Source organism: Calonectris borealis, chromosome 9 (assembly GCF_964195595.1).
Source record: "Calonectris borealis chromosome 9, bCalBor7.hap1.2, whole genome shotgun sequence".
NCBI lineage: Eukaryota > Metazoa > Chordata > Aves > Procellariiformes > Procellariidae > Calonectris > Calonectris borealis.
In genome coordinates, this window is record NC_134320.1 from 888,108 (window position 1) to 914,281 (window position 26,174).

The following is a 26,174-nucleotide window of genomic DNA, read 5'->3' on the forward strand; positions in this document are numbered from 1 at the left end:
CGGGAAGGGAGGCTCCGCCCCCCGCCCGCCCTCCTCCTCATGAATATGCAAGCTGGAGCGTCCCCGGCGACCAATGGGCGCCGGGCGGACTATGAATATGGGATGAGGCTGGGGCCGTGGCCCTTGTCATGCGGGCCCGGCAGGCGGCGGGAAGCGGCGGCGGCGGCGGGGCGCGGGCCGCAAGATGGCGACCGCCATGTACCTGGAGCACTACCTGGACAGTGAGCGCGGGGCCCGCGCCAGCGGGGGGGGGGGGCGGCGGAGGGGAGGGGGCGCGAGCGGCGGCCGGGGCGGGGGCGGCGGCGGCGGCGGCGCGGGAATTAGAACTGCGCCACGGGCTGGGCGCGGGGGGGGCGGTGCCGCGGTGCGTCATTAGCCGCCGCCGCCGCCGTGGCGCGTCATCGCTGCGCGCCGGGGAGCGGGGCGGTGAGGCGGTGGCTGGGCGGTGCGGGTCCCGCCTGGCAGGCCGCTCGGCGCCCCCCGGGCTGCCACACGCGGCCCCCGCCGGCCATGGCCTTGGTAACGGCCGCCCGCCCGCCCAGGGCGCGGGGGGCTCCCGGGAGGCGGCTCCGGCCCTCACGGCGCGGACAGCCGCGCCGCTCGGTTCCTCCTCGCTAATAAACGGAGGCCTCGCTCTGGGAGCGCGTCTGGTCAAGGAGAGGGGCCGCAGGCTGCTGGCGCCTGTGTGCGGGTAATGCCGCTGCGGGGCCCCTGAGGGGCTTCTGGCTCCGCTGGCAGAGGCGGGATGGCCGCCAGGAGGAGAGCAGGCTGCAGTGTTTCTTGGCCTTTACGTTCCAGGTATCGAAAACCTGCCTTGTGAGCTGCAGAGGAACTTCCAGCTGATGCGGGAGCTGGATCAGAGGACAGAAGGTGTGTGCAGGTATTTTGGCAGGCGAAGTCTGATCGAGAGCCTCGACCTGAAGGACGGGAAGAGCCCTGTGGAGGCTCGGCTTTACAGGACATGTCTCTCCTCTAATGCTTTTTCTTTTCTCGACCTGAGCGCTGTGCAGTGTTTGTTTCTTTTTTGTGAGGACTCCAGCTTGCAGGAGTAGCTTTTTTTTTCAGCAGTTGCATGTTAATTTGTAGCTGTACAATTTGCATGTTAATTTGTGATCGCTGTACCTGACGGCCTCTTGGACGGCCTTACTTGCGCGCATTTCCACATCTACTGAATCGTAGATTGCTGTGTGTCTTGCAAGACCAATTTTGTTTCTTTTTTGAGGTTTGTGTTGGTATCTCATTGCACATTAATGATTTTCAGTTTGGACCATTAGAATAATAAACGGCTGTGTAGCAAACACAATGTTCTACGTGTGGGAAGAGAGGCTGAAGTTTGTGAATCCATCGGTTCAGTTTCTGATCTTAACTGTGAGCCCCTCCTCTGAATTAATGGTAAAACACTTGAGAAATCAGTGTCACACCGCGAGTGTTGAATAGTGAATACCTTTAACTTCATTTTTTTTAAAAAAGGTAAATACATTAAGGGACCAGGGGAAGTCAGAAAACTGTCAGAAGATGTCTTTTAAATACTGTAAAGAGGTAGAAATAAAAAATACAGCTTTCTCACGTGTACGTACTTTGCTTTTCAGATAAGAAAGCAGAAATTGACAGTCTTGCAGCAGAATACATTGAATCCGTGAAGAACATGTTACCCGAGGAGCGAGTGGAACACCTGAAGAAAATCCAGAGTGCCTACAGCAAATGTAAAGAGTACAGCGATGATAAAGTTCAGCTGGCCATGCAGACGTACGAGATGGTGAGGATCAGAACCAGTGAGACTTTGTTAAAAACGGTCATACTCCGGAATGGGGCTGCTGCTGGATATGGAAGACATTTCCACAGTGTCCGTTTTCCATGACGTATTCATGTTTTGGGTTAAATATCTTACTGAAATAAATTATTAGTTCCCAAGCTTGTTTTTCTTACTGTTGCCCTCCCTTGTGTTAGCAGGTTTTGTGTCAAGTAGGTGAAAGGTTAAATGAGTTTAACCTTCTGGTGAAAGGTTAAATGAGTTTGTCCCACTTGGACATTGCTTGATCGGTAGTATTCCTCTGCTGTGTAATAATGCCAGCAAATTTATCCCACTCCTTCCTCTCCAGCAGCTCCCCTGTCACCTGATAATTTATTTAGGGCTGATCTTAGTTATAAACAACATTTTTTGAAGTCGACTTCAGCACTATATTGTGGAGGAGTTGAGGGAAATCTGCTCAGTTACCTTGGTTTCCAAGTGACGAAAGCAGACCTGTCGGCTCTACCATTCTGGTTGTATATTGGGCACCAGACTTTCCTCGATGGGCCTGATGGGAAAATCTCGTTTCTTAAGATGCAGATTTCCACTTTTCTCTTCTGCCCCTACTGCTGTGTCCATTTAGCTGTCCCTTGAATAATTCTTATCTTAGTGTATTTTATCCCACAGATAAAACTTAAGTGAGGGGAATCCTTTTGACTGTACTCGGTGTGTTTTGTCCAACTTCTAGAGATGCTTTGGGTTCTGCCACATCTGCAGCTGCAGTACATTTTGTTGCCATCAAATGCTGCGGAAAAGTAAATTATTTCACAGGGACTGAAAAGTGTCCTAGATAACTGCTGATTTGAGGACTAGGTATTGCAGCAACACAGTTTGGGGGTGGTGGCTTAAAATACCTTTGCTACATCTCTGTTCTGTAAGTCACATTATTGCACCCAGGATAGTACAAGGTACTTACTTAAATGTATTGACTTGATATTGGAGATAGTCAGCAGAAGCCTGTATTTATTACTAAATTTCTTCGAGTAGCGTGCCAGTGAAATGCCAGAAAAAATAGACTGATCTACTCCACACATTTCATGGACATTAGCTGAATAATGTATTTTGAAAATTGCATGGAGAAAACAATTCTTTTTAATATCTCTCATTGTCCTGTTTTGTTCCGCAAACCATTAGTCTGAGTTGCTTTGACTCTCCTTTATGCCAGCTCCTTCCCCCTTTTCCTTCCTTTCTCTTTGCCTGTATTGGGATTAGGTCCTCTTGCTTTTTGCTATTTTCCTTTGGCTTTTTCTCTCTCCTTTAATTCCCTTTGTGTGTACCATTTCCCTTTTCCCAGTTTCATACCCCTTTCATGCCTTGCTCTAAAGTATTATACTCCTGTTCATGTCGATAATGGCTTTAGAGCTTCCTGTTTTCGTTTGGGGATTTTTTAATGTTTTTTTAATTCAGTTTGTGGTTTCCTCTTCTGTGCAGGTGGATAAGCATATCCGTCGGCTGGATGCAGACTTGGCGCGGTTTGAAGCAGATCTGAAAGATAAACTGGAAGGCAGTGACTTTGAAAACCCTGGATCCCGAAGCCTGAAAAGTGCGTAAATTTTACATGTTTGACAGCCTTTTCCAGCACTGAGCGTATCTAACCAGAAAGGCTAAGATGTGAAGTATGCTGTATTTCTGGAGGACGAAAAGAAGTACACCATAGAGTACTTCTCTACTTGTTTTTAATGCTCTTCAAATATTTACAGTGTTCTGGTGGGCAGTGAACAGATGAAGAAAAATCTAGTGCTGGGATCTGACTTACTGTCTCTGCCAGATGACCCTGGTGGCCCACGGTTACTGGTTGTAAGGAGGCTACTGGCCAAGGGGGAGCTAACGGTGACAGAACTGAGCTGATGTTCTTGCAGCTCTTGAGTATAGCGGTTTTAGTTTCAGGCTTGTTCTGTTACTAAGTAAGTTCTAAGATCTTTTTGAGGAGAGATTTGTCTGTTTTCCTCCCTTTACCAGAATTTGAATACTAACCAAGCCGAGAACAGCAGGAAAAAATAGGAGTTAAAGGAAGGTAGCAGTTTCTGTAACGTACACTGGAAATCTCGTATGATTACAGTGAAATGTGAGCATGGTTAACAGCAGTACAGCTTTATGCCTTTGAACTATGAAATAAGGGGTAAGATCAGGGATGTGGAGATAAAAGTTATGTTAGTTATTGAGTAACCAATTAACTGCTTGAGTGTTTAAAAATATACTGAGATTTAAAAAAAAAATTACAGCATGTCTAATCAAATACGATGCTATTTATATCTTGTGCAACGATATGGGCTAACACTGTACTGCAGTGATTTAATTGCCAAAACTGCAAACGCAAGAGTTTGGTGCTGAGTCGTACTACTTGCGAATTTGGCATGTTTGTGGCATAAAAATGTATTTCCGAATCAGCATTCACATTCAATTACATATGAAAGAAGGATTTCAAAACAATAAATGCATCGAAAGAAAAACATCTGGGGATTTTTCTGGTATTCAAATAAATTGAAATGATGGGCTTTTTTTCCTTTGTAGAGGGACGAAGTCAGAAAGACAAAAGAGGCTCTCGCGGTCGAGGCAGGCGAACATCTGAAGAAGATACGCCAAAGAAAAAGAAACTCAAAGGAGGGTAAGGCATACCCAGTCGCGGCACTGGTGACTTTGGCTTGACACTTCATGAATTTTCCGCAAGCTCATGTTACCCTATTTATGACTCGTGTCTGGATGGTGAGCAGTGTTAGAGTGTTCTGGTCTTACTCCGTTTCATTAGTGTCCTGCTTAGGACAAGTCAGCTTTGTTAATTAACTCCTTTGTTGGCATGTGGAAACTCAGCATGCTTGGAATGCCCTCTGTCTGGAAGGACAAGATCAGACTCTCTGTTGCTGTTGGCTAGCTGGTAGAAAATAGCTTTGATTTTTGTCATGCAGCTATTTTTAACAGTTGCTTGTGGTCTTGATTGTAAAAAGAAACACTTGCCCATTGACACAAAAACTGATGTTTTATTGTTGTTCCAGACATCTTGGAGAACTTTGGGGGTTGTTTTCAAACAGTCATGTCCTAAATAGTCTTGAGTAATCTAATTTGGTTGTGTGAAGCAAGGAAGAAAGCATGTCCCCTCTCTATCATATGATTTATATTAGAGGGGCCCTGTTAATTCTAATTGTTCGGTTGCTAAATGGAGGGGCAGAAAAGAAAAAAATAATTTCCAATGAGCATTACTGACATGTCACCTTAATACATTGCTGTCAGAGCTAGGGGCTTCACTTATACCTGGCAAGGAGAAAAGAATATATATATATTAAAACTGATTGGGAGACAAAAATCAGATTCTTCTATCTGCAAGCAGAAGTGATCTGTACGTTTATTTTGTTACTGTAGTCATGGCATATACAAATCATTCTTTTAATCCTTTTTAGTCAAGCTCATGTTTTGTGTTTGATCAAACCTACATTATGATTTTAATTACTGGATAATACATGATAATGTAATCTAAACTCTGAAGTAGAGTCAGTGTGTTTTAGGGAAGATGCTGTTAAAAACTAATTTTCCCAAGTGGGATTTAGATCTTGGAAACGTGGTGTTGCCTACAGCTGGGAAGCGTTTTATCCACAATCTGTCCTTGTCCACAGATCTGAGTTTGCTGACACCATCCTGTCGGTGCATCCCTCGGATGTCCTAGACATGCCAGTGGACCCCAACGAACCTACCTACTGCCTGTGTCACCAGGTGTCCTACGGAGAAATGATTGGCTGTGACAACCCAGATGTAAGCACTTGAGATGATTTCTTTTCAGGTGTTCGCTACATCACAACACTGTGAAATCCGAGGGGGGGTACTTGCTCAGCTAGATCGTACCAAATGGAAGTAACATTTGTGAAACACTAAGCGTGTTCTTACGGAGACCCGTGTGGGTTTTTCCTTTCTGTTTTGCAGTGCCCAATTGAATGGTTCCACTTTGCTTGTGTGGACCTCACCACCAAACCAAAAGGGAAATGGTAAGTATGTCATCATACAGCTCTTTGATTTTTATCAGGCTACAATTTGCCTCAACAAGAATCACAATAAGAACTAAAACCCCGTTGTGACCCTTCCTGAGAGGGGAGTTTTGTTCTTGTCATCAGAGGGGTTGCATCCTCTATGGTTTGGTATTGTGTTCGTGTGAAGGTGGAAGGTACAAGCGGAACCTTCTTCCTAAAGTCCGCTTCCACGGGAGTCTTAGATTCTGGCGTAGCAAAACAAGGACGCGGGCATATGCAAAATTGCATGATAAACAGAGCAGGTTTTGATCTGAGGCTTGTGTAAGCATGTACTTGTTACATCGCAGGTTTGCTGTATTGTCGCATAGTTATGGCTGTGATTAAAATTGAGAAGAGACGTATTTATTTTTTTCATTTCTGGAAGCAAAGTTTGAAGACTGCTCTAGGTTTTGTTTATATACGTGCTCATCTTGGAGAGAATCATAGGCTTGTTCTGTACTTAGTTTCTCTTTAATGGACTGCTCTCATCTAATTAACAAGATGCCTATCAGAAACAGGCTTAAGTGAAAGTGAACTGCAATCATTGGAGGGAGAGGAAGGAATGAATTGGAGGAACGTACCTCTCTTCTTTTGCCTGTAGAGGAAGCCTGTGTGACAAACTTGGAGAAGTTACTTGGAGTAACTTCTAGGTGAATGAAATAAGGTGAATCACAGCTGTGAGCGGCTGATGAGCCCTGGAAGCCGCTTGGTGCTGTCACTTCTGCCCACCCGAGTTGCTACAGTTCCTTTCCTGTTTGCCCAGGCTTCCTGCACCTCATGAGAATTGTTGCCATTACTTAAATGGCTGCTTTTAAACCACCCTCCCACCCACTCGTTCCCAAATAATAAAGAGAGTTCTTGGGCTATGTGTTGTTAACTTCAGGAATTAATTACTGCCTCTTTTTCCCTGTAGGTTTTGTCCTCGTTGTGTTCAGGAAAGAAAGAAAAAGAAGTAAGGAGTAGAGGGAAATACATCCTCTGAGGCAAGAAGAATTTAATATATTCCTTCATTCATGTTGCAATATTATCTTTGATTTTTTTTTTTTTTTTTAAACCTGCCCTCCTTCTTTTTCTGGTATGATATTTAATTGTCCAGTGGCCAGTTGTAATTCCTGTTCTTTCATAAGAAAATGACTTTGGGAGGAGTCCCAAATCCCTTTGCCACAGGGATTTTATTTATGTTACACTTGCACAGCACTGAAATCGGTGTTACTATGAAGTGCTAGGGCAGCCAGTAGCTGTCGTCTCTGCGAGTTTATAGGAGCCTGTGAAACCACGTAAGGCATTGCAGGAGAATAAAATACCTGTACCTTCAGCATGGTGCATCGCCATCATGGAAATAGTTTAGGTCTGGAGCTTGGTGTGGCAGAGAAGGAATTTTCTCCGATGTAGCCTGCATGAAAGAAGTAGGCCCGTTGTGTAGGTATGAAGTCCATTTGTTGTGCAGTTTAGTACAGAAAGGAACGGGAAAGCTGGTTAACTGTTTCCAGTGCCGTTTCCTCAAAGCCAAGTACCGTGCTTGGTTTTGACAGGGCAGGGATGGGAGCGAGGTATGATCATATCTTCTCTTGTGGGGAATTTCTTCTGTCTACCTTTGCACTGCCTTTATTTTACTTGATCTTGCCCCCATTCACATGAACCTTAACAGAAGCAAACCATTAGACTTTTCACCTCCTTCTAGAAAAGGTTTGTCTCTTTTGGGAGAAAACCTTTAAATAGCAAAGGAGTTGTCCTGCAGTGTTTCTTAGTGACAGTAATACTGAGAGAGGGTGTTACCTTCCCTGGCTGTTTCCATTTCTCTGAAGATCCTTTAAGTACATCACTGTGAAGATGAAACCTACAGTATTCTTGTAGAGATAGAAGGTCGGATTTATTCATAAAATAAGATGAAGGCCTGATTTTTGTTACTTGTGTTTGCCTGTGCTGCACCTGGGTGAATCAGGAAAACAAGCTTTAAGGGGAGGCTCCGCCAGGACAGCGTGTACATTCCTGTGGTGGTGCGGCAAAGCTGAAGGGCGGCCGTGCCATAGCTTGGGGGGGGTTTGAATAGCTTTTGCCATGAAGCACGGCTGTTGAAGAAGGCCATTCAGCAGCAATGTTTTAAAATGACTTCTTGTCCTTTTTAGTGGGGGCACATTTGCATGTTCTTGACTTCTTTAAGCTGCGTTTCAGATTATGAATGTGAATCCTTGCTGTCATCACAGTGTCAGTTGCTGCAGCGGAAGGAAGAGAAGGAAATCAGGAGTAGGAGAACAAAAGTCTTTCTGTTTTTTCCTTCCTCTGAGTTTAGTGGATGCAGAAGTTGAGGGAAGAGCAGAGATAACTCTTGTCTTCATATACATCTCCTGTATTATGGGGCTTACCCACCTACAATAAAAGATGTGGGAAAGGTGGTTCTGCTGGCCGAGGGAGGGGAGGAAAGCCCCAAACCAACAGCCCCTGCAGCAGTACGCACCAGGGTTCATGAACTTTGCTGGCTGTGATCCCTGATGGGTGTTGATGGCAGCTCTGTGCAGGGCTGTGTACTACTTTGCATACCATTGTGCAGGAATTCTTGGTATAGACTGCTGGAAGGGCATTAAGAAACTTCCAGATAAGCTTTTGTTCTGCTGTAAAAACGATTGGAGTAAACAGTACAGAAGAAAAAAACACTTCTGGTCAGATTTTGGCACCTGTTTCCAAAAGAAAAAAGTCTTTTTTTTCCCTGTTACACTGACCCTCTTACTTGTGTTTTGCAATGAAAGAAAGTAGAACACAGCTCTTGCTGATTTTCCTTCCCTGCTTTGCTCTGTTGGGCTTCGTAGACGCTGCAGGTGTCAAGACTGACATAGAAGAAACCTCTTGATACTGAGACGGCTTTTCTGTGAACATTTTGATTTATTGCATCTGCTATGGGGAAAAAACAGTCGCCAGGGTCCTTGCATTTAAAGTGTGATGTTGCACGTGTCTTCGCTACGTTGCATCACTCTCTATGTTGTATATGAAGTTTCCATAGTTATGTTTACAAGATGATGCGCATTTGTCATTGTTGCCATTGTCATAGCACCCGGAAAGCACGCAGACAAAATAAAAGCAGATAGCTGGAGGGAAGGAGGAGGAAAAGCACAGTCACACAAACCTGAACTTAGAAATAGAGTCAGCCCTCTTTTTCTTTCTGCCTCTCTTTTTGAGAGCAAATTTAATTGTGATACCTCATGAGCCAGCCTGTAATTCAGTAACCAGTGAGTGAGACCAGTACCTCATTGACCTGCTACACTGGATTAATGTAGGAGCCTTACTGCCTCCTGAAGACTAGTGTTGATGCCATTTTAGGTTTTATTTTCCCCTTCCATCCAATGGTATCGTATACGACTTTTGTTTTCTTTTTTCTTTTTTTTTTCCCTCCCCTAAGACTTTATTAGTAGTGGTATCACCATAGATTAATCATTTGATCCGAAACAATCTCACAATTCCACTGCACCTCTCTGGAGGTCTTGCTGGAAACATGCCCTTATGGAAGTGCGCCGTTGGGGATTAATACGCGCGAAGCTCAGAAAAGAGGGTCAGGTAGGACAGCAAAATGCGTTTTGTTAGTAAGTGCTTTCTGGGGCTCGGAAGAGCAGACTTTTTCCATTTTAACCAGCAAAGCAAAAAGAAAAACAAGCTCTAGAAGTTGGCATCAGCCCTCAAAAGGAAAGAGACTTTGCTAGGAATCGTGAACAGTGTGAGGTACAACGTCTCTAACGTGTCGGAACGTCCGACATCCGATACCAGCAATAAACTGTCCCGCGCGGAACGTATCGGCACGGGGGCTCTGGCGGGCTCGAGAGCATCTCTTGGCCGCTTACCCCTGGCCTTAGAGATTTTTTTTAAACTCCTTATATATAGAAATACCAGTAGCCTTCATTTTTGCTTACTAAAGGATTTAAATCTTTCTCCCGAATTTTGAATGTACAGTGTTAAATACACTTTTCTGGAGAAGGGTGAACAAGACTGTGATACGTAAAGGAATGTTCCACTAAAGGTTGTCGAAACGCCCACGTACCCCGCGGGGTTCAGCTTTACTGCAGCTCGTCCAAACTGGAGGTGAAACGACTTTAACCCGATTGTTCTATTTTTTAAAGGAATTAGATCTATGTTCCCTTTGTAAATGGAAGAGAATATAAATCTTTTTATTAAAAAAAAAAAAAAAGGAATGTAAAGTAAAAATGTATATCTGTATTTTTGGATCATGTTATAGAAAATGGATATATTGTTATAAATAAAGTATTTTTGGGAACAAAGTCGTACGAGAGCATGTTGTGGCGGCGCAGGAGCGCTTGGCGTGGCGGTACCGTGGGGGTGGTGGGCAGGGTCTGTGCGAGGCGGTGCGGGAGGATGCGGGCACGCCCTGCGTGGGGCGGTGTCGGGCAGGAGGTGGGACGCACGCGAGGCGCGGGCCCTGCACGGACAGGCGGCGGGCGCCGGGACCCACGCGGCTCCGCGGTCCCGCGGGGCGGGCGGGCGCAGGGGGTGCTGCGGCGGCCTCCTGCCGCCAGGGGGCGCTGCCGCCCGCCCCGTGGGCGGTAGCAGAGTCACCCCCGGGCTGGCCCCGCTGCCGCCCGCACCGGAACGGGCCTGCGGCTGCCGGGCCCAGAAGCGGGGGCGGGCGGGCCGGGTTTGCCCCCCCGCACCCCGCCCCGAGGGGTGCGTGAGGCTGCCGTTCCCGGCTGGGGTTTGGCGGGTGGTTGGTCACAGCGGGAGGGAGAGCCGCTGTCTGAGGCGCTATGCGATGGCCCGCCTGGCCGGGGGCTGTCACGCGCAGGGGGGCCTCTTCCCGGCGCCTCACAAACCGGGAGAGCGTCCGAGTCGCTTCCTCTGGGAACGGAACCCCCCAGCCGGGGCGGCGAGGAGGGGAGCTTGCATGTGAGCTAGGCCTCTGCTTTCCAGGGAGACCATGGGGATCTCCTCCGCGGCCCCCCGCTGCGCTGCGCGGGGTGGCTGGGCTCGGCTGAGGTGGCTGACGGGCTTCCACAGGAGGATCTGGGCGACCTCCGCCCCGGGAACGCTTCAGCAGAGGAGACCACCCGGTGCGGCCACGAGTGCGGTTTCCGTGCCGTGGGGCGTGAGGCCTCGGGGCGGGAGAGCGCTGCACGCCGCCGCCGCCAGCTTGCAGGAGGTGGTGCTGACCAGCGAGCGCTACGGGGTGCGGCGGCTGCCCTTCTCCCGAGTGTCTGGCTGCGACGTGGCTTTCTTCGAGCGCGTGATGCCAGGCAGAGTCATCACAAATCCAGAAGAGCTGAAACCCTTTAACGTGGACTGGCTTAAATCAGTCCGGGGTAAGTGAGCTTGTTTGTTTTTCAGTTCTGGTAAAGCCTCCTCCCTGCTTCTGCTAAGGTACCGGAATGAAAAGGCTGCCAAAGAAAATCGCATCTCTGTTTATAGCAGACCATGTCTTTACAGACGGTGTCTTGACAGACCAGGCAAAATGAGTTTTCCTCATAGAAAATATTCCTTTGAGAATTACCTAATTTCTGGTAATCTTTCAGGCTTTCGTTAAAAAAAAAATCTAAGCCCTGGTAACTTATTTTTTTTTTCCTGAAACAAATTGGTTCAGTTAACAGTTCCGGAGGTTTTGGCTGAACCTCAGAAAACAACTGTTGTGAATCTTCTGTTACTTTTGTCAAAGATTTCATGAGAATATAAAACATTTCCCATTGTCCCCACTGGCAACCAAGTCTACGTATAGAGACAAAGCTTTTACAGTGCTTTAAGGGAAAGCCCGCTATTGAAAATGTTTGTTTTAAAAGTGGTTAAAATGACTCTGCCCCACAGTGGAGGGAGCATTGTCATTTCAGACATCTTGCTTTACCACATTTTTCTTTCCAACCTCTATAAAGCCCACAACTTGCCTTGAGAGTCCCTTGCCTTCATTGCAGGCTCTAGCAAGCTGATGTTGAAGCCACAGACAACAGCAGAGGTGTCTCAAGCTCTCAGGTAACGTGCATCTTTTCTGCTGGAGTTTGTGATGAGGAAACTCGGGTTTAGTCTGAGAGGGTCCAGCAGGTGGAGGGGAACTTCTAGACGTTCAGGCACTAATTGCTCGACCATTGGAATTACCGAAGCTGTTTTCTTCTTGACTGCATGTCTTGTGGTTGAGCTCTGGTGACTTCAGCTCTCCCTTCTGCTCTTTATATCCCCACTGCCCTTGGGCTGCCCACTGTTTCCTGACGTACCTTTTGTTCCAGCGGCTCCCAGGACGGGAGAAGCTGCGTGCTGTTGCTAGTCTGGGGGTGTGCATGTGCTGGTGGGTAGGCAGTGTCGCTCATCTAAAAAACATACAGGTTCCTAATTAGGAATGTTTTCACACAGGGAGCTGAAATTTTTCAGGGCAGAAAAGGGGCTGGAACCTGTGCTGTGTATTTCCCAGGCCCGGTGCCCTCCCTGGCCCTCGGCTTTTCTGGGGTGATGGTGTCGTGTCAGTATTGGGCAGAAACAAAGGCCAAACTTTCATTTGTCTCACAAAATAAAATTTGTCTTTCCTGGCCAGATGTCCTTGCAAAGGCTCAGTGGGCAGCAGCAGACTTCTCAAATCAGTGCTGATGGCTTTGCGTAGAAGCGTCTTAAGAGTGCTTAGTGTGGAGGAGAGAAATGGCGGGGAAAGATGAGCAAGTGGATTCAGTATTGATGACTTTTCTGCTCTACTAAATTCAAAATCAGACACTGTACCAGTGCTCAAGAGGAGCAGTTGTGTTGAAGGGTTCAGGAGGGTCCATCTGAAAAGGTAAAGCAGGTTAGGCCAGAATCAGGCAGTTTGAGGAGTTAATGTTTTCTCCACTAAATCAGTAAGAACACTTCCCTGGTTTGCTGGTGTGAGCGCGGCTCCAGTTGGGCATCGGTATGCAGGATCGCCGTTTGGCTGAAGAGCTAAAAGCTGCATGGACCTACTCCTAGCTCTGTTAAAACATATATAGAGCACAGTAAAGTCAGGGCTTCTGAAGGAACTGCTGGTGCAGTGCGGCTTTGTGCCATCCCTTGTGCAAGAACTTCTGTGCGTTTGGAGAGGATGCGAGGTGCTTTGCAGGGATATGGCAGGCTGGAAGCAGCTGAGGCATAGATGCACATGCTTCGTTGCCCACAGGGCGATAATTTCTTGAGGGGAGGAGGAGGGCAGTAATGTCTTAAACCACTGCCAGAGGTCATCTGTCAGAGCCCGCTGAGGAAGTCAAGTTGTTAACAGAGGCTGCTACATAAATAGCTTAATTGTAAACAGAGTGAGCTGTGATTTCCAGGCAGATGTTGCGTGGCAGATCTGTAGATGGGGGAGGGGAAAGATGTAGAGGGGAAAGATGAGCAAGTGGATTCAGTATTGATGACTTTTCTGCTCTACTAAATTCAAAATCAATCAGACACTTGGGGTAATCAGACACTTGGGGTAACCCCAAGCGTTCGTTCCTTTGCTCAGTGCTGGGTGAGCGTAGTGAGGAGTTGTGCTTTCTCACTTCTGCAGTGAAACTGTCCCTTTGTATCAATTTAATCTTTAGCCTAAATGCTGCTTAATTTTAAGGAGCGTTGAGCACTCGCGCAACAGTAGGCATTCACGTGGAAGTGAAATTCATGTGGTAAACTGGATTATGGCCTTAAAATGCATAAGACTTCAGAAACCTTTTTCCTTCCAGGTACTGCTATGAGAGGAACCTGGCCGTGAACCCACAGGGGGGTAACACAGGCCTTGTTGGGGGCAGCGTTCCTGTCTTTGATGAGATCATTCTCTCCACTGTTCTCATGAACCGGATCATCAGCTTTGACAAGGTGTCTGGTAAATATCGTAGAGACATGAGGCACAGAAACAAGTCCCAGGCCCTCAGCCAGCCATTTTCCTGGGAGACGATAACTGCAGGATCAGCAAGGTTCAGCCCAGCAGCATCATAAGGGGCGTCACAGGTTTGTTTCATCCAGGCTCCTGCTGCTGATGTAATTAATGCTTAGGTTATAACAGTAGCAGATGTAAAAATACATCTGGAGGCAGAAAGAGAAGAGAAACATGGACATCCTATTACCTCTTTATAAATCTAGATGAGAAGCCCAGCAGGTGGAGCAGAATGACAGTGTTGAAGAAGGCATGTGGTAACTACACTAGCAGAGGGAAGGGAGGGATGGGGGAAACTTGAGGTTGTTTGGATTTGGAGAGTTAGGAACCAGGCTGGTTTGAGTACTTCAGTTCTTAAAACTGAGGGAGAGGGAGAACAACAGAAGGAGGCAGAGAGATACTTAATCTCATTGGTTTTACCAGTCCAGAGTTGTGGATGACCAGACGTTAAGGCAATGGCAAAGCTCCCCTCGGCTTGAGGAGGGGTTGGGCAATGCCCTGTAGCATGCATGGACTTCTTGTACGTTTAAATTGAACCCCAGAAAGTTTTGGAGGAAGAGGTGGTTGCATCTGCTTGTACTTATCCCGCCTCTTTAGGAGGCACCTTCTTCTTGGGCGTTAGCTTGTAGCAGGACGTTTATGTTTCAGGAATCCTTGTGTGCCAAGCTGGCTGCATCTTAGAGAAACTCAACGAGTACTTGGAGGAGCAGGGGTTTATCATGCCGCTTGACTTGGGAGCGAAAGGTAGCTGTCACATCGGTGGTAATGTGGCCACAAATGCTGGAGGCTTACGGCTCTTGAGATACGGCTCTCTCCGAGGGACAGTGCTAGGACTGGAAGTGGTAAGGCGAGTACCTGGCAGTCCCCAGTTCTGTGTTTGAACCTCTACGTCTTACCCCATTCCCTGTCCTAGCCCTTGGCTGTCCATTATGCAGACAAGTTCCTCTCCAGGCTTCCACTCTTAACTTTTCCTTGTATGGCTCTTTTGAGAAGGGTCAACAAGTGTCTTCATGCGCGTAGCGTGTTACTGCTACTGCAGTTTCCAGCTTCCACCTCTGTCCTTACTGACGGAAGTGGTATTAGGTGGTTTTCTAATCCGGAGAAGAAGGTAGGGAGAGATTTGGGGATCCCAAGTTACCTGCATGAGGTTGGTTCCTCTGTGGAGCAGTGGGTCTCTGGAAAGCTCTGCTAAATCCATCCTACGGCACTCTTCTAGTGGCTGCTTACTTGACTTTTAATAGAGCTGCCCGCTTTGGGTTTGTTTGGCTGCTGGCTTTCTCCTAGAGTCTTTCCCGTTCCTCAGCCTGCTTCTGCCCTACAGGCCTGTGCTTCTGTGTGTAAAGGCTGCGATTAGTGGTTCTAAAAAAAATTTGGGGCCCAGGAGCAGGGAGCTAATAGGAAATAAACTGGGTAGGTAACAAAAGCCTCGTTTGGTTTTATTGTGTAGGCCCAGAAAGGAGAGTTTTTGTCTCTCAGGTTAGTCCCTCTAGCATCAAAACTGCTTCTAATAACATGTCTCAGAGACATTCAGCCTTGATTTAAGGCTCAAGTGGTGGAGGGCTTACTTCATTCTGGTTAACTATGTTCACTTTCAAATAGCGTTCCCTGTTTCTATTGAATAACGGGAGCTAGGGCTGCAAAGAACGGCTGATCTTGTCCACCACTGGTAAGAAAAGCAGAGCAAACTCGAGCTTCTGTTATTACTTGTCCTGCTGGAACATGTGCAAACAGCACCATAAAAAAAGAAGCGGAAGAGTTTGGGGGAAGACTTCAGGATATAGAGGGGAGGAAGAGCTGGGAATGGAGGAACAGTGACGAGGCGGTGGGAACGGGCTGCAGCTGGTGTCCACCGCTCAAGGCTAGCGGCAGCTTTTCGTCGGCTTGCTGGTAGACAAGCTTATGACGGCCGATTTCTACATAGCTGCTTTGGCTGGGTCTCCGTGTTCCCACAGGTGCTGGCTGATGGCTCAGCTCTGGACTGCTTGGCGTCTCTGCGCAAAGATAACACCGGCTATGATTTGAAGCAGCTTTTCATTGGATCCGAGGGGACCTTGGGAGTTATCACTGCTGTCTCTGTACTCTGTCCTCAGAAACCTAAGGCTGTGAATCTGGCATTCCTAGGTAGGAGCTGATATTAATAATTGCACACCTGAGTTCAGAGGCTGGGAAGGGAATAGGAATGGAGAGAAGAAAGCAGTCATTAGCCTGCTGAGCTAGGCTACCAGCGTCAGCTCGTTTCTGAGAAATAGTAGGGTGCTGTATGTTAAAATACTTGTGCAGATATTGTATAGCTGGGGTGTAAACGTGTAAAATACCTGCAAGGGCCGGTTGCTCTGCAAGGGAAGGGGAGCCAGGAGCTTAGCGGGATGAAGGGGCAGGCAGGAGAGTGCCCTCGCTGCCAAGGGCCTGGTCCGACAGTACCCAGGCGAGGTGAGCAGGACAAGTCTGGCGACAGTAGGCAGAGGCGGCCGCACTCCAGCGGTCACCGGGCGAGTCCATAGGGACAAGGGAAGGCTGGGAAGTCAAGTCTGCAGGTCAGGGTCTGGATCAGCACGGTACGTGGCCAGGCACAGCTGCTTAAAGGCTGCTTCTGAGTGAGCCTCAGCAGGGGTGTCCCTGCTGAGCCTTTTTAACAGGGGTGTCCCTGGGGAGCCTTCACTGAGACTGGTTTTTTTCTCAAAAACCTCCAAGGCCAGCAGGGGCTTCTCAAACAGCTTGTTTGTATCAGATGCAGCCGTGAGAGCAGAGAACTAAACTCCTAGGAGAGGATGAGTAGACTCCAAGTGCTGACAGACCTGTGGAATATGCGCAGTGGACCCCACAATTTGCCTGGACTCTCACAGTGGCCTTTAAATTTCTCTTGGGTTGCCTTCTTGCCTGTGCTGAGAACTGAGGGTAGGGCAGACATTTTGGTATGAACTGTCTTAGGGTGTTCAAGAGGTTTTTGCCACAGCAAAGACTAATTGCTATAGCCTCTTGCTGTTCTGCTCTGAAACCTTTCCCAGCTCAAACCATTACAGGAACTGCTGAATAGCAGTTGATATTTTCTAGAGATGGGAAAGATGACTTGAAGCCCGATAGACTTTTTAAAGCTTTTTACAAGGTTTTGGGAGGCTGTTTTTTGTTTCTGATTCCTCTCTGTGTTCTGTCTGTAGGGTGTCAGAGTTTTGCTAAGGTTCTGGAAACATTTACAACCTGCAGGGCCATGCTGGGAGAGATCCTGTCTGCCTATGAGTTCATGGATGAGAAGTGCATGGAATTGGTTGAGAGACATCTCAAGCTGTCCAGCCCAGTGACAGGTACCAGTGTCACCTGTGCTGTAGAAAGAGGCACTGGGGATTTTTAGCCTCGTTTTTTACATATATATATATATATGTATGTGTGTGGGGGGGTGTGTGTATATCAATGAATGTGTGGGCATCCCTCATAATTTTTGTACCCAGTATTCGATTCCAAACACATTTGGTGGAAGTCTTTGAAGACAAGACTTTTTACTTCTACTTGTTCCCACAAAACTTTCTGAAAACTGGTGGCTAGGTAAAAAGGGTAGCGCATGTAAGTGAAGTGCCCTACAGATAAAATATTGCCGCTTGAGCTGCCCTTCCGCATGGCACCAGAGAATCTGGGCAGAGAAAAGCTCCACAACCTGCGCTAAATTCCTGTGCTTTTACCCCAGAGCATCTGCTTATTCTGTTCTCCCTCACTTTCAGGCAGCCCTTTTTATGTTGTAATTGAAACCTCGGGCTCCAACTCTACCCACGATGAAGAAAAATTGAACAACTTCCTAGAACAGGCCATGACTTCTGGTTTGGTCACTGATGGAACTGTGGCAACAGATGATAAGAAAATAAAGGCAAGTAATCATTTCCTCTTGCGCAAATCTCTTTGACATGTTTCTCTACTTGGATTTGTATTTTTAATAGGGAAATGTTCAGACTGATGTTTGTATAAACGTCCCTGAGTCATCTGGTAGCTTATTTGGCGTATTGAGTAAGAACGCGAAGAGAGAATACTTGCCGCTGCTGATTCTTCCCAGAAAGCCTGAGTATTTGGGGTTCAGTGGATATTTTCTCTTTTAAAAAGATCAGAATAATGAATTACGTCTTTCAGTAGTTGCCGGGGTAGGACCCAAACTGCCTGAAAACTATCAAAACCGGGAGCTGAGTTGTCAGCGAGGCCAGGAGTGAGCAAAGTCCTGCAGGCCAGCGTGACAGTGTGTTAGAGCCAGAGGCTGTGGTCCCAGGGAGCAAGACGGACACAAAGTGTCTCAGTGAGGAGGAGAGTGATTTGTGTCTGCCCAGCGAACACGAGCCTTTTACACTGACCCATGTTTCTTCCAGTCCCAGTGTCCACACTGAGCCTTGCAGTACTAAACTGGAGGAGGCACATCCCCACTTCTTGGGAGACCCGAAACAGCTTTGGAGAGAATGCCCAGGCCTGTGTTCTTTCTGTCTGGGGTACGGTGGAGCTTGAAGGGTTGGTGTATCATTTTACTGTAGGATGCTGCCAAGAAAGCGTTATTACTAGCTCCCAAGAGAGAGAGGATACCAAGGGAAATCAGAAGTTGATGTTATATGCGAAGAATCAAGGCTCTTTTTCCCCCCATGCCACAAAGCATGGAACCCAAGAGGTACTTGGTTTATTTGGATTTCTTTGATCTTTGATCCCTCAGATGCTGTGGAGCCTGCGGGAGAGGATCACAGAGGCCCTCACTCACGACGGCTATGTCTACAAATATGACATCTCTCTCCCTGTGGGAAAGCTGTATGATCTCGTGACTGACACGAGGGCTCGGCTGGGCCGGAGTGCCAAAAATGTGGTGGGCTACGGCCACTTGGGTAAGTGTGGATGCTGGGAAAGGAGGTGATTGCTCTTTAGTGCTCTGGGTTTTGCTGTGCAACTTCCTAGTAGTTTTAAAGGTTGTTTTTAGATTAGTGAGAGACATAGGCTAAATAGCAGAGAGCTGTCAGAAGAGGAGGATGCGTAAGGATCTTCATGTTTGAATTTCATTGCTTTCAGACTGTATGCCATATGTTCATGGCAGGTTGCTAGCCAGCCAGCCACTGAACTTGTCATTTGTATCTTCTTACTCTGTACTTTCTATTTAAGGATGTAGGTTCTTTAATTGGAACATCAATTTGATTAATGTACTTAGACACATGTGTGGAGAAGAATTAAGAGGTGGCCTAATGAGCACCAGCTGATTCAAGAACAGAAACAGGTGAAGGGAATTGTGAGCAGACCTGTGATTGTTGCCGGAAGGAAGATATAAGAGAGGCAATGGAGCGAGACAGGGGAGAGAGGCGCAATGGAGAGAGAGATGGGAGGGCTGCCCTGTTACGGTAAAGGCTGCGCATGTATGCTGCAGCCCACATGTGGTAGATAAACGCTTTCTTGTCCAAAGTGATTAGTTGTATTGGAAATCAATTATGTCTGAGCCATTAACCCTCCCAAAGAGAGTGGTAAAAGTAACGCACAGAAAGGCCGGGCCGGTACGTTTGTCAGAATGCTTTGAAACTGATTTGATTTTACATACAGGTAAATTGGTAGCTTAGCAGGGCTGTTCTGTTTTTTTTTTAAAAAAAAAAGAAAGTAACAGAACACTCTTCAGCACGCTTGGTTTGAGATTATTTGCAAGACATGGAAAGACAAGTCTGCATAACAAAGGCTGCCTCTGGTAGCTCTTGGTATTGAGGATTAAGCTGTGTACTGTGAGGGTTTGCTGGGATGCAGGAAGAGGTTCCGGAGTGAGAATGAGTAAGTTGTGTTTATCTTTGTGTGGTTTGTCTGCTGAACACCCAGGAACTATGTACTTAATCAAACACCATCACATGGAAGTGGCAAAAGGAGAAAATGTTCTGCATGCTTTCTTTCTGTTAACACAGTGCCAAAGGACATTTAGAACATTGCACAAACATAATAGGGAGAGAGAAAGTGATGAAGGGCAGTATTAAAATCTAATTATCATTATGAAATACCATTGGGGAAGTCTTTGGCATGCTGTCAAGGTAGTGAGACAATAATTAATGTAGCACAGCTGTTTGAATTTTAAAATCACAAGAGTGGGAATTTGAAAGTACCTTAACTCAGAACACTTCCTCAAATATTGTACTGAAAGCGTGGAAAAACAAAGATCCTATTTGAGTTATTTGTACATGGAGAGGCTGATGTTTGTAGAAGGACAGTGAACTTGTCCTTTTTCGCACAGTTTGGAGACTAACGAAGGCACTGTTGTTTGATTACGTGGAGGAGACAGTAATGAGTCTCCATTGCAGGGCCACTGAGTTTTTCTTACAGAACCACCTCTGCAATGTTTTCTTCCAGGAGACGGAAACTTGCACTTGAACATCACGGCGGAGTCCTACAGCCATTCCCTGCTGGATGCCATTGAGCCGTTTGTGTACGAGTGGACTGCAAGATACAATGGCAGTATCAGTGCAGAGCACGGCCTGGGCTTCAAGAAAAAGCAGTTCATTCAGTACAGCAAACCCAACGAGGCCGTCTTTCTAATGCAGCGTTTCAAGGCCATGTTAGACCCCAAAGGCATCCTCAATCCGTACAAGACGCTGCCCTCCGCTTCCTGAAAGCAACACGCGCCGAGAAGGGAGCAGATACCATCACGCGAGATGGCATCTCTAGCTGGGTAACTGCGCGTTAGCCATAAACCAGCTGATGGGCCAAGCGTTGGAATGCTCCTTGTCTTATTTCCTTAGCGTGATGGAACAAGTAAAGGAACGTGGTTCGTCTTTTCAGGGGTGCCTCCTCTTTCTGCAGAAGAGCACATTGCTGGTTTTGACCGTGCGGGTTTCCTATTTAACCCAAACACTGAAACGAAGCGTGCAGATATTGTGTGTGGGTATTACAGCTCTCTTTCCCCTTAGCTTGCTCTCCTTTATTAGCGAAGTGACACCAGCCAGAGGAGGCATTTTGTCACTTGCGGTGTGCAGGTGAAGCATCGGGGGCACAGGAGAAGAACCTGTGGATGCTATACCACCATTTCCAAGTGAAAACTTTGTTCTTCCTCACTTGTTTTGATCTGATATGCTTGTCCAAAAGCCCACAACGGCATCAGGTTATGGCCTCCTTGGTGATACCACCTGCAGGCTGTCCCCAGTAGGCTCAGTGTTGTCCTACGTACAGCACGCAGGTGCGGGTTTGCAGTCCTGGGACGCTGGCCAGAGAAGAGAGGGAGCCCGGAGGCCTGACTTCGGGGTAGTGTCAACTGGAGGGGAAATGCCAGCAGCCAGGCTGAGGGAGGGGATCCCAGGACAGCCGTCTGGCGGGATCAGGCTTTAGGAATGCCATTATTTCCTGCTTCCTCGTGCCCCAGTCTGTCCTTGATAGCAAGTCCTGATTTGCTCTCGCAGAAGGCAAGAGCCATTTTCCTAATGATTTACAGAGATACGTAAAATCTGTATCCCTCCTAACCAGCAAACTAGGCTAGGCTGGGTGGAGACAATGGCAGTGACGTTAAAATCGCCCAGAGATGTCTCTGTACTGTGCATGTGGTGCATTAAGGCAAAAGAGATTTCGGAGCATTGGCGATTACCAGTACTAACTTATTTTCCCGAGGTGCTCCCTTACCCTGGCGGAGGTGGTTCTGAGACTCCCTGGCCAGTGGGCAGACTGGTGCCTGCATCCAGCACCCTGCTCGAGTTGGTGAGGCCACAGAGCTCGGAAGATCTGGCAATAGTCAGGAAAATAAAAGAGTAGGAAAATAAAATCAGCCTGTCTGGCATTCAGGAGGATCCCTGAGTGCAAAAGATGCATAAAAAAACCCCAGGCTTACTCAAGTAGGAGGGCAAGAGAAAGAAGATGGTGGTGTAGGAAAGTATCAGAAGTCCGCGCAAGACCCGATGGAAGAGGGTGATCTTATTGTTCAAGTAGGCTGATTTTACTCATGTTCATCATTTTTGCATGTCCCTTCACAAGCATGTGTCACCTGTCCTGCATGTCCATATGGTCTGGCCAGGGACACTTGTGGGAGGATAAGGGATGTTTGGACATGTCTTTTATACCTCTTAGGAGTCGCTGATTATTATGGAACAATCCTTTTGACTCGGGATCTTGCTTGATCCTCCACAAATCCCGGGCACTGTTTCCTCAGTTTGAGGTTTTTTTTAATAAAGATTTTAGTAGGGCTGTCCCTCACAGCATCCTCACAGGTGGGATGAGCGGGTTCGCGGTGCGCTGGGTGAAGAACTGGCTGAAGGGCAGAGCTCAAAGGGTTGTAGTGAAAGGGGCTCCATCTGGCTGGTGACCAGCGGTGTTCCTCAGGGCTCAGTCCTGGGGCCAGTGCTGTTCAATATTTTTGCCAGTGATCTGGATGCCGGAGTTGAATGCACCGTTAGCAAGTTTGCTGACGATACCAAACTGGGAGGTGCTGCTGACTCTCTGGAGGGACAAGAGGCCTTGCAGAGGGATCTACCTCGATTGGAGCACTGGGCAACCATCAACGGCATGAAATTTAACAAGTCCAAGTGCCAGATTCCGCACCTGGGACGGAGTAATGCCAGGCGCAAGTATAAACTGGGAGAGGAGTGGCTGGAGAGCAGCCCTGCAGAAGGGATCTGGGGGTGCTGGCGGGCAGCAGGCTCAGCAGGAGCCAGCAGGGAGCCCTGGCAGCCCAGAGGGCAAACCGCATCCTGGGGCGCATCAAACACAGCATGGCCAGCCGGTCAAGGGAGGTGGTGATCCTGCTGTACTCAGCGTTGGTGCGGCCTCACCTGGGGCACGTGTGCAGTGCTGGGCCCCACCGTTTGAGAAGGGCGTGAAGGTCCTTGAACGCGTCCAGAGGAGGGCAACCAAGCTGGTGGCAGGGCTGGAAGGCATGTCCTGTGGGGAGCGGCTGAGGAGTCTGGGTTTGTCTCGTTTGGAGAAAAGGAGGCTGAGGGGCGACCTTATCGCGCTCTACAGCTTCCTGAGGAGGGGACGTGGAGAGGGAGGTGCTGAGCTCTTCTCCCTGGGATCCAGGACGCATGGGAATGGTTCAAAGCTGCACCAGGGGAGGTTCAGACTGGACATTAGGAAGCATTCCTTTATCAAGAGGGTGGTCAAACACTGCAACAGGCTTCCTAGAGAGGTGGTCGATGCCCCAAGCCTGTCAGTGTTTAAGAGGCATCTGGACAATGTCCTTAATAATATGCTTTAACTTTTGGTCGGCCCTGAAGTGGACAGGTCATCAGTTGGACTAGATGATAGTTGTAGGTCCCTTCCAACTCGACTGTTCTATTCTAAGATGGGGGTTTTGTTGGGGTTTGGTTTTTTTTTTTTGCTACAGTCTGTCTGTGTTTTGAGATGACAGGAGAGATTGTCATTTAAAGTTTGGTGTACAAAACCACGTTGTCACCCTTCTGTTATCAGAGGGCAGGCCAAGCCATCTGCTAGTGAGTCATCTTCTGGTCTGCTCGGTGTTTGCTAGTCATATCTGTATTTACCAAGACATGTCACTCTTAACCCAGGCTCTGCTGGATCCAAATGAAGCAGGTGACTGAGAAAAGCCCAGGGATTCGCCAACCTGACCACCTTTTACAACAAAATAACATTTTCTGTCGACACGGGGAGAGCTGTGGGTGTTGTTTGCCTGGATGTCAGCAAAGCGTTCAACACCGTTTCCCACAGCCTTCTCCTGGACAAGCTGGCAAGGCGCAGACCAGATGGGCGGTCTGCGAGGTGGGTAGGGAACTGGCTGAGCTCAGGGGTGGTGATCAATGGTTTTTACTCAGGTCTACTGGTCTGGGAGGCCTCACCGGACTCCATGCGACTAGGAAAGGTGGTAGCTGTCTTCTCCATTAGCTGCTTTTCAGTGATTTCTGCTATTCCACACTGCAGTGAAACAGATGTTCCATCCAGAGCCTTTTTCTTGGAAGAAAATCATCCTATAGAGTCTTTTTTCTTCTGTTTTTAACCAGAACACTGTCTCTTCAAGGCTGCAAGCTGCTGAATTGCATTAAGGATGATGGCTTACACTCGGCACTGCGTTGCAGCACCCTTCACGGTACAATTCCAAGGTCGCGACTCTCTCAAGTTGGCCGCATGGATGCTTTTAACCAAAATACCTCCGTATGTTATGCGACCTGCAGTGCCAATACCTAGGCCTGCCCTCTGGTCTCTTCCCTTCACCTCCCTCTTTCTCTCCGCTATCGGTGCACTCCCCACCTCTCCCTTCATTCCCAGGACCGCTCACAGAAGAGCTGATCTTCTTCGGGGGTTAAGCAGCGTGAACGGTGCCGTCATTAGCAGAGAGAAGACAGAATGTGAAACGCAGTCAGCCTGTGCTGCTTGTGAATCAGGTGGTGCAAAAATATGGGAAGTCCATGATGTTGTTAGAGAAAAAATTTACTAGGATTTGCGTTCTGCTAATTTAAGCTGATGCAGCTCGTTCTTTCCGGATCAGGCTGTTTATATTCTCTGCCTTTTTCATACGCCACTCTTACCCTTTTTTTTCCCCCAAACCACTGACCATAATTGTTTAAAATACAGGCTTTACATGTGAATGGTTCTTTTTGGGAGGCAGAACTTTCCATACTGCTTTTTTTCAGCTACCTATGGAGAGAGTGCTAGGGAGGGAGTCAGGGCTGACAGATAACCTAGTGCTGTGGCCAGGGAAATTCTGGCACAGCTGCATTTAGCCACCTTCTTTACACATGAAGATCCTTAAGCTCAATGTAAGTTTACTGTTTCAGCTGAACAATAGAGCAATTACCCTGAGGGAATAGAAGGGAGGAGTTATCGTAGGGTTATTTTATAGCGCCTTTCCTAGACCTTAAGCACCAGTATTATCCTTCTCTTCCACGTTCTCAATGATGCTTTCAAATATTGGTTCACTGTTGTATATAGGAGGGAGAAACAGGGTGGGTACATATATGTGGGGGGGGGTATTTTTATAAAGAATCATTGTGATAGGAATTTCTTGTCCAAAATTCTACTTTTTCTGGGACAGATTTAAATGTTAGAATGATGTGGATGTGGATGCTCAACATTTTGAAGCAGTGGTCTTATGGCACAGTGAGGAAGCACTTGACTCTCTGTACTGGTTTTGGCTGGGATGGAGTTAATTTTCTTCATAGTAGCTGGTATGGCGCTGTGTGTTGGATCTGTGACCAGTGTTGATAGCGCAGGGATGTTGTAGCTGTTGCTGAGCAGTGCTTGCCCAGCGTCAAGGTCTTTTCTGCTTCTCACCCCACCCCACCGGGGTGCAGAAGAAGCTGGGAGGGGACACGGCTGGGACGGCTGACCCATATTCCATACCATATGACGCTGTGCTCAGCAATAAAAGCTGGGGGAAGAAGGAGGAGGGGGGGGGGTGTTCAGCGTTACGTGTCTGTCTTCCCAAGTCACTGTGCTGCGTGGTGGAGCCCTGCTTTCCTGGGGACGGCTGAACGCCCGCCCGCGATGGGAAGTAGTGAATTAATTCCTTTTGCTTTGCTTGCCTGCGCAGCTTTTGCTTTAACTGTTAAACTGCCTTTCCCTCAACCCACGAGTTTTTGCACTTCTACCCTTCTGGTTCTCCTCCCCATCCTGCTGCGGGGGCGGGAGTGAGCGGCTGCGCGGGGCTGAGCTGCCCACGGGGGCTGACCCACTGCACCCTCCCCTGAGCAAGCAGGCAGGAGGCAGAGGCAGTACGGAGGTGTTAATTCAGCATCCTGCCCACTAATTCTGTGTCAGCTGGCTGACCTTCATTGCTTCCAGCCTCAGAGCAGCCCAGCCCCACACGACGCCAAGTATTTCTGCACAGCACCGTATTTTTCTGCGTAACCAAACCTGACGATTCGTGTATAACACCCCGGGAGAGAGCGATGAATCAATTGTAGAAGTATGAAAAATGCTCTGTTGTGATTTGTGGGCTCTACCAGCTTCTGAATAAGAAATCACACAGCTGAGGTGTATAATGTAACAGGAGAAAGAAATCTGTTAAACGTGATGCCCCTGCCAGCAGCAACTGATACTGTGCCAAGAGTATCCCTAGAAATTCTTCATAAAACAGCACATTGGCTCACATTCTACCAAGAAACTCAAGGAAAGCAACCCTATACCTTGCTAATCTCTGAATCTTGGTAGGCACTGGACTTGGAGCTGGCCTGAGGAAGCTGTGATTTAAAAAGAAACGCTGTATATTTGGGCACTCTGAAGACTTAGCAACGTAGGCGAAGGATACCAGAAAGCTGAGGACTTGGCTCTTGGTGTGGCAGGTTGGGCCACCAGCATACAAGGTTTAGAAAGGTGGCACTGTGGGTGGGGAGGGAAAGGGGAGCGTGTCAGGAGGTGCATGGGAAGTGGCATGGCCATAAAGACCAAAAGCAACAGCTTAATCCCCTGTTCCAGGCTGGGAGACGCGGGTACACTTTTTGTTGCCCAAATGAGGAGAGGATCGACTTCATCCCCGACGTGGGGAGCGGGGAGATTGCCCCACCTCCAGACTTGCAGGGCAAATCCTGCTGTCCTGGGGCAATTTGCAACCATCAAACGCAGCTTGTGAGGTGCTGGCATACGGGAGCCTTGGTGGAATCTCAGATTCCTGCGTAATGCAAGTTGTAATGGTTGTTAATAACACCAGAAAGTCGCT

At 47.9% G+C, this 26,174-nt stretch overlaps 2 protein-coding genes across 15 annotated transcripts in view; both read left to right on the forward strand.

Moving 5' to 3' along the window:
- Window positions 1–20,361, forward strand: ING5 (inhibitor of growth family member 5). Of its 12 annotated transcripts, none has more exons than XM_075157788.1 (16): window positions 1–221; window positions 799–870; window positions 1,590–1,843; window positions 3,221–3,332; window positions 4,301–4,394; window positions 5,395–5,530; window positions 5,699–5,760; window positions 10,690–11,078; window positions 11,679–11,736; window positions 13,419–13,558; window positions 14,258–14,451; window positions 15,562–15,730; window positions 16,765–16,908; window positions 17,320–17,462; window positions 18,282–18,447; window positions 19,934–20,361. In XM_075157788.1, exons 1-16 carry the CDS (start codon window positions 185–187, stop codon window positions 20,191–20,193), a joined length of 2,430 nt encoding a protein of 809 aa, XP_075013889.1. In that variant the 5' UTR covers window positions 1–184; the 3' UTR covers window positions 20,194–20,361. The 12 variants fall into 12 exon arrangements, with proteins under 12 accessions (XP_075013889.1, XP_075013896.1, XP_075013891.1 ...); XM_075157790.1 differs by having other exon boundaries at window positions 65–221; window positions 1,590–1,756; XM_075157789.1 differs by lacking the exon at window positions 1–221 and adding an exon at window positions 401–685.
- GAL3ST2 (galactose-3-O-sulfotransferase 2) overlaps window positions 20,172–26,174 on the forward strand; it is a 13,201-nt gene continuing 7,198 nt past the window's right edge. The window contains exons 1-2 of one of the 3 annotated variants that reach the window (XM_075157803.1): window positions 21,781–22,858; window positions 22,890–23,901. Coding sequence is in view for 1 of the 3 variants with exons in the window: in XM_075157801.1 (XP_075013902.1) it covers window positions 20,236–20,252 (17 nt within the window). In the remaining 2 variants the exon portion in view is untranslated. Of the gene's footprint in view, window positions 20,253–21,780; window positions 23,902–26,174 lie in introns of those variants that run through there. The other 2 variants (XM_075157801.1, XM_075157802.1) reach the window with 2 other exon arrangements.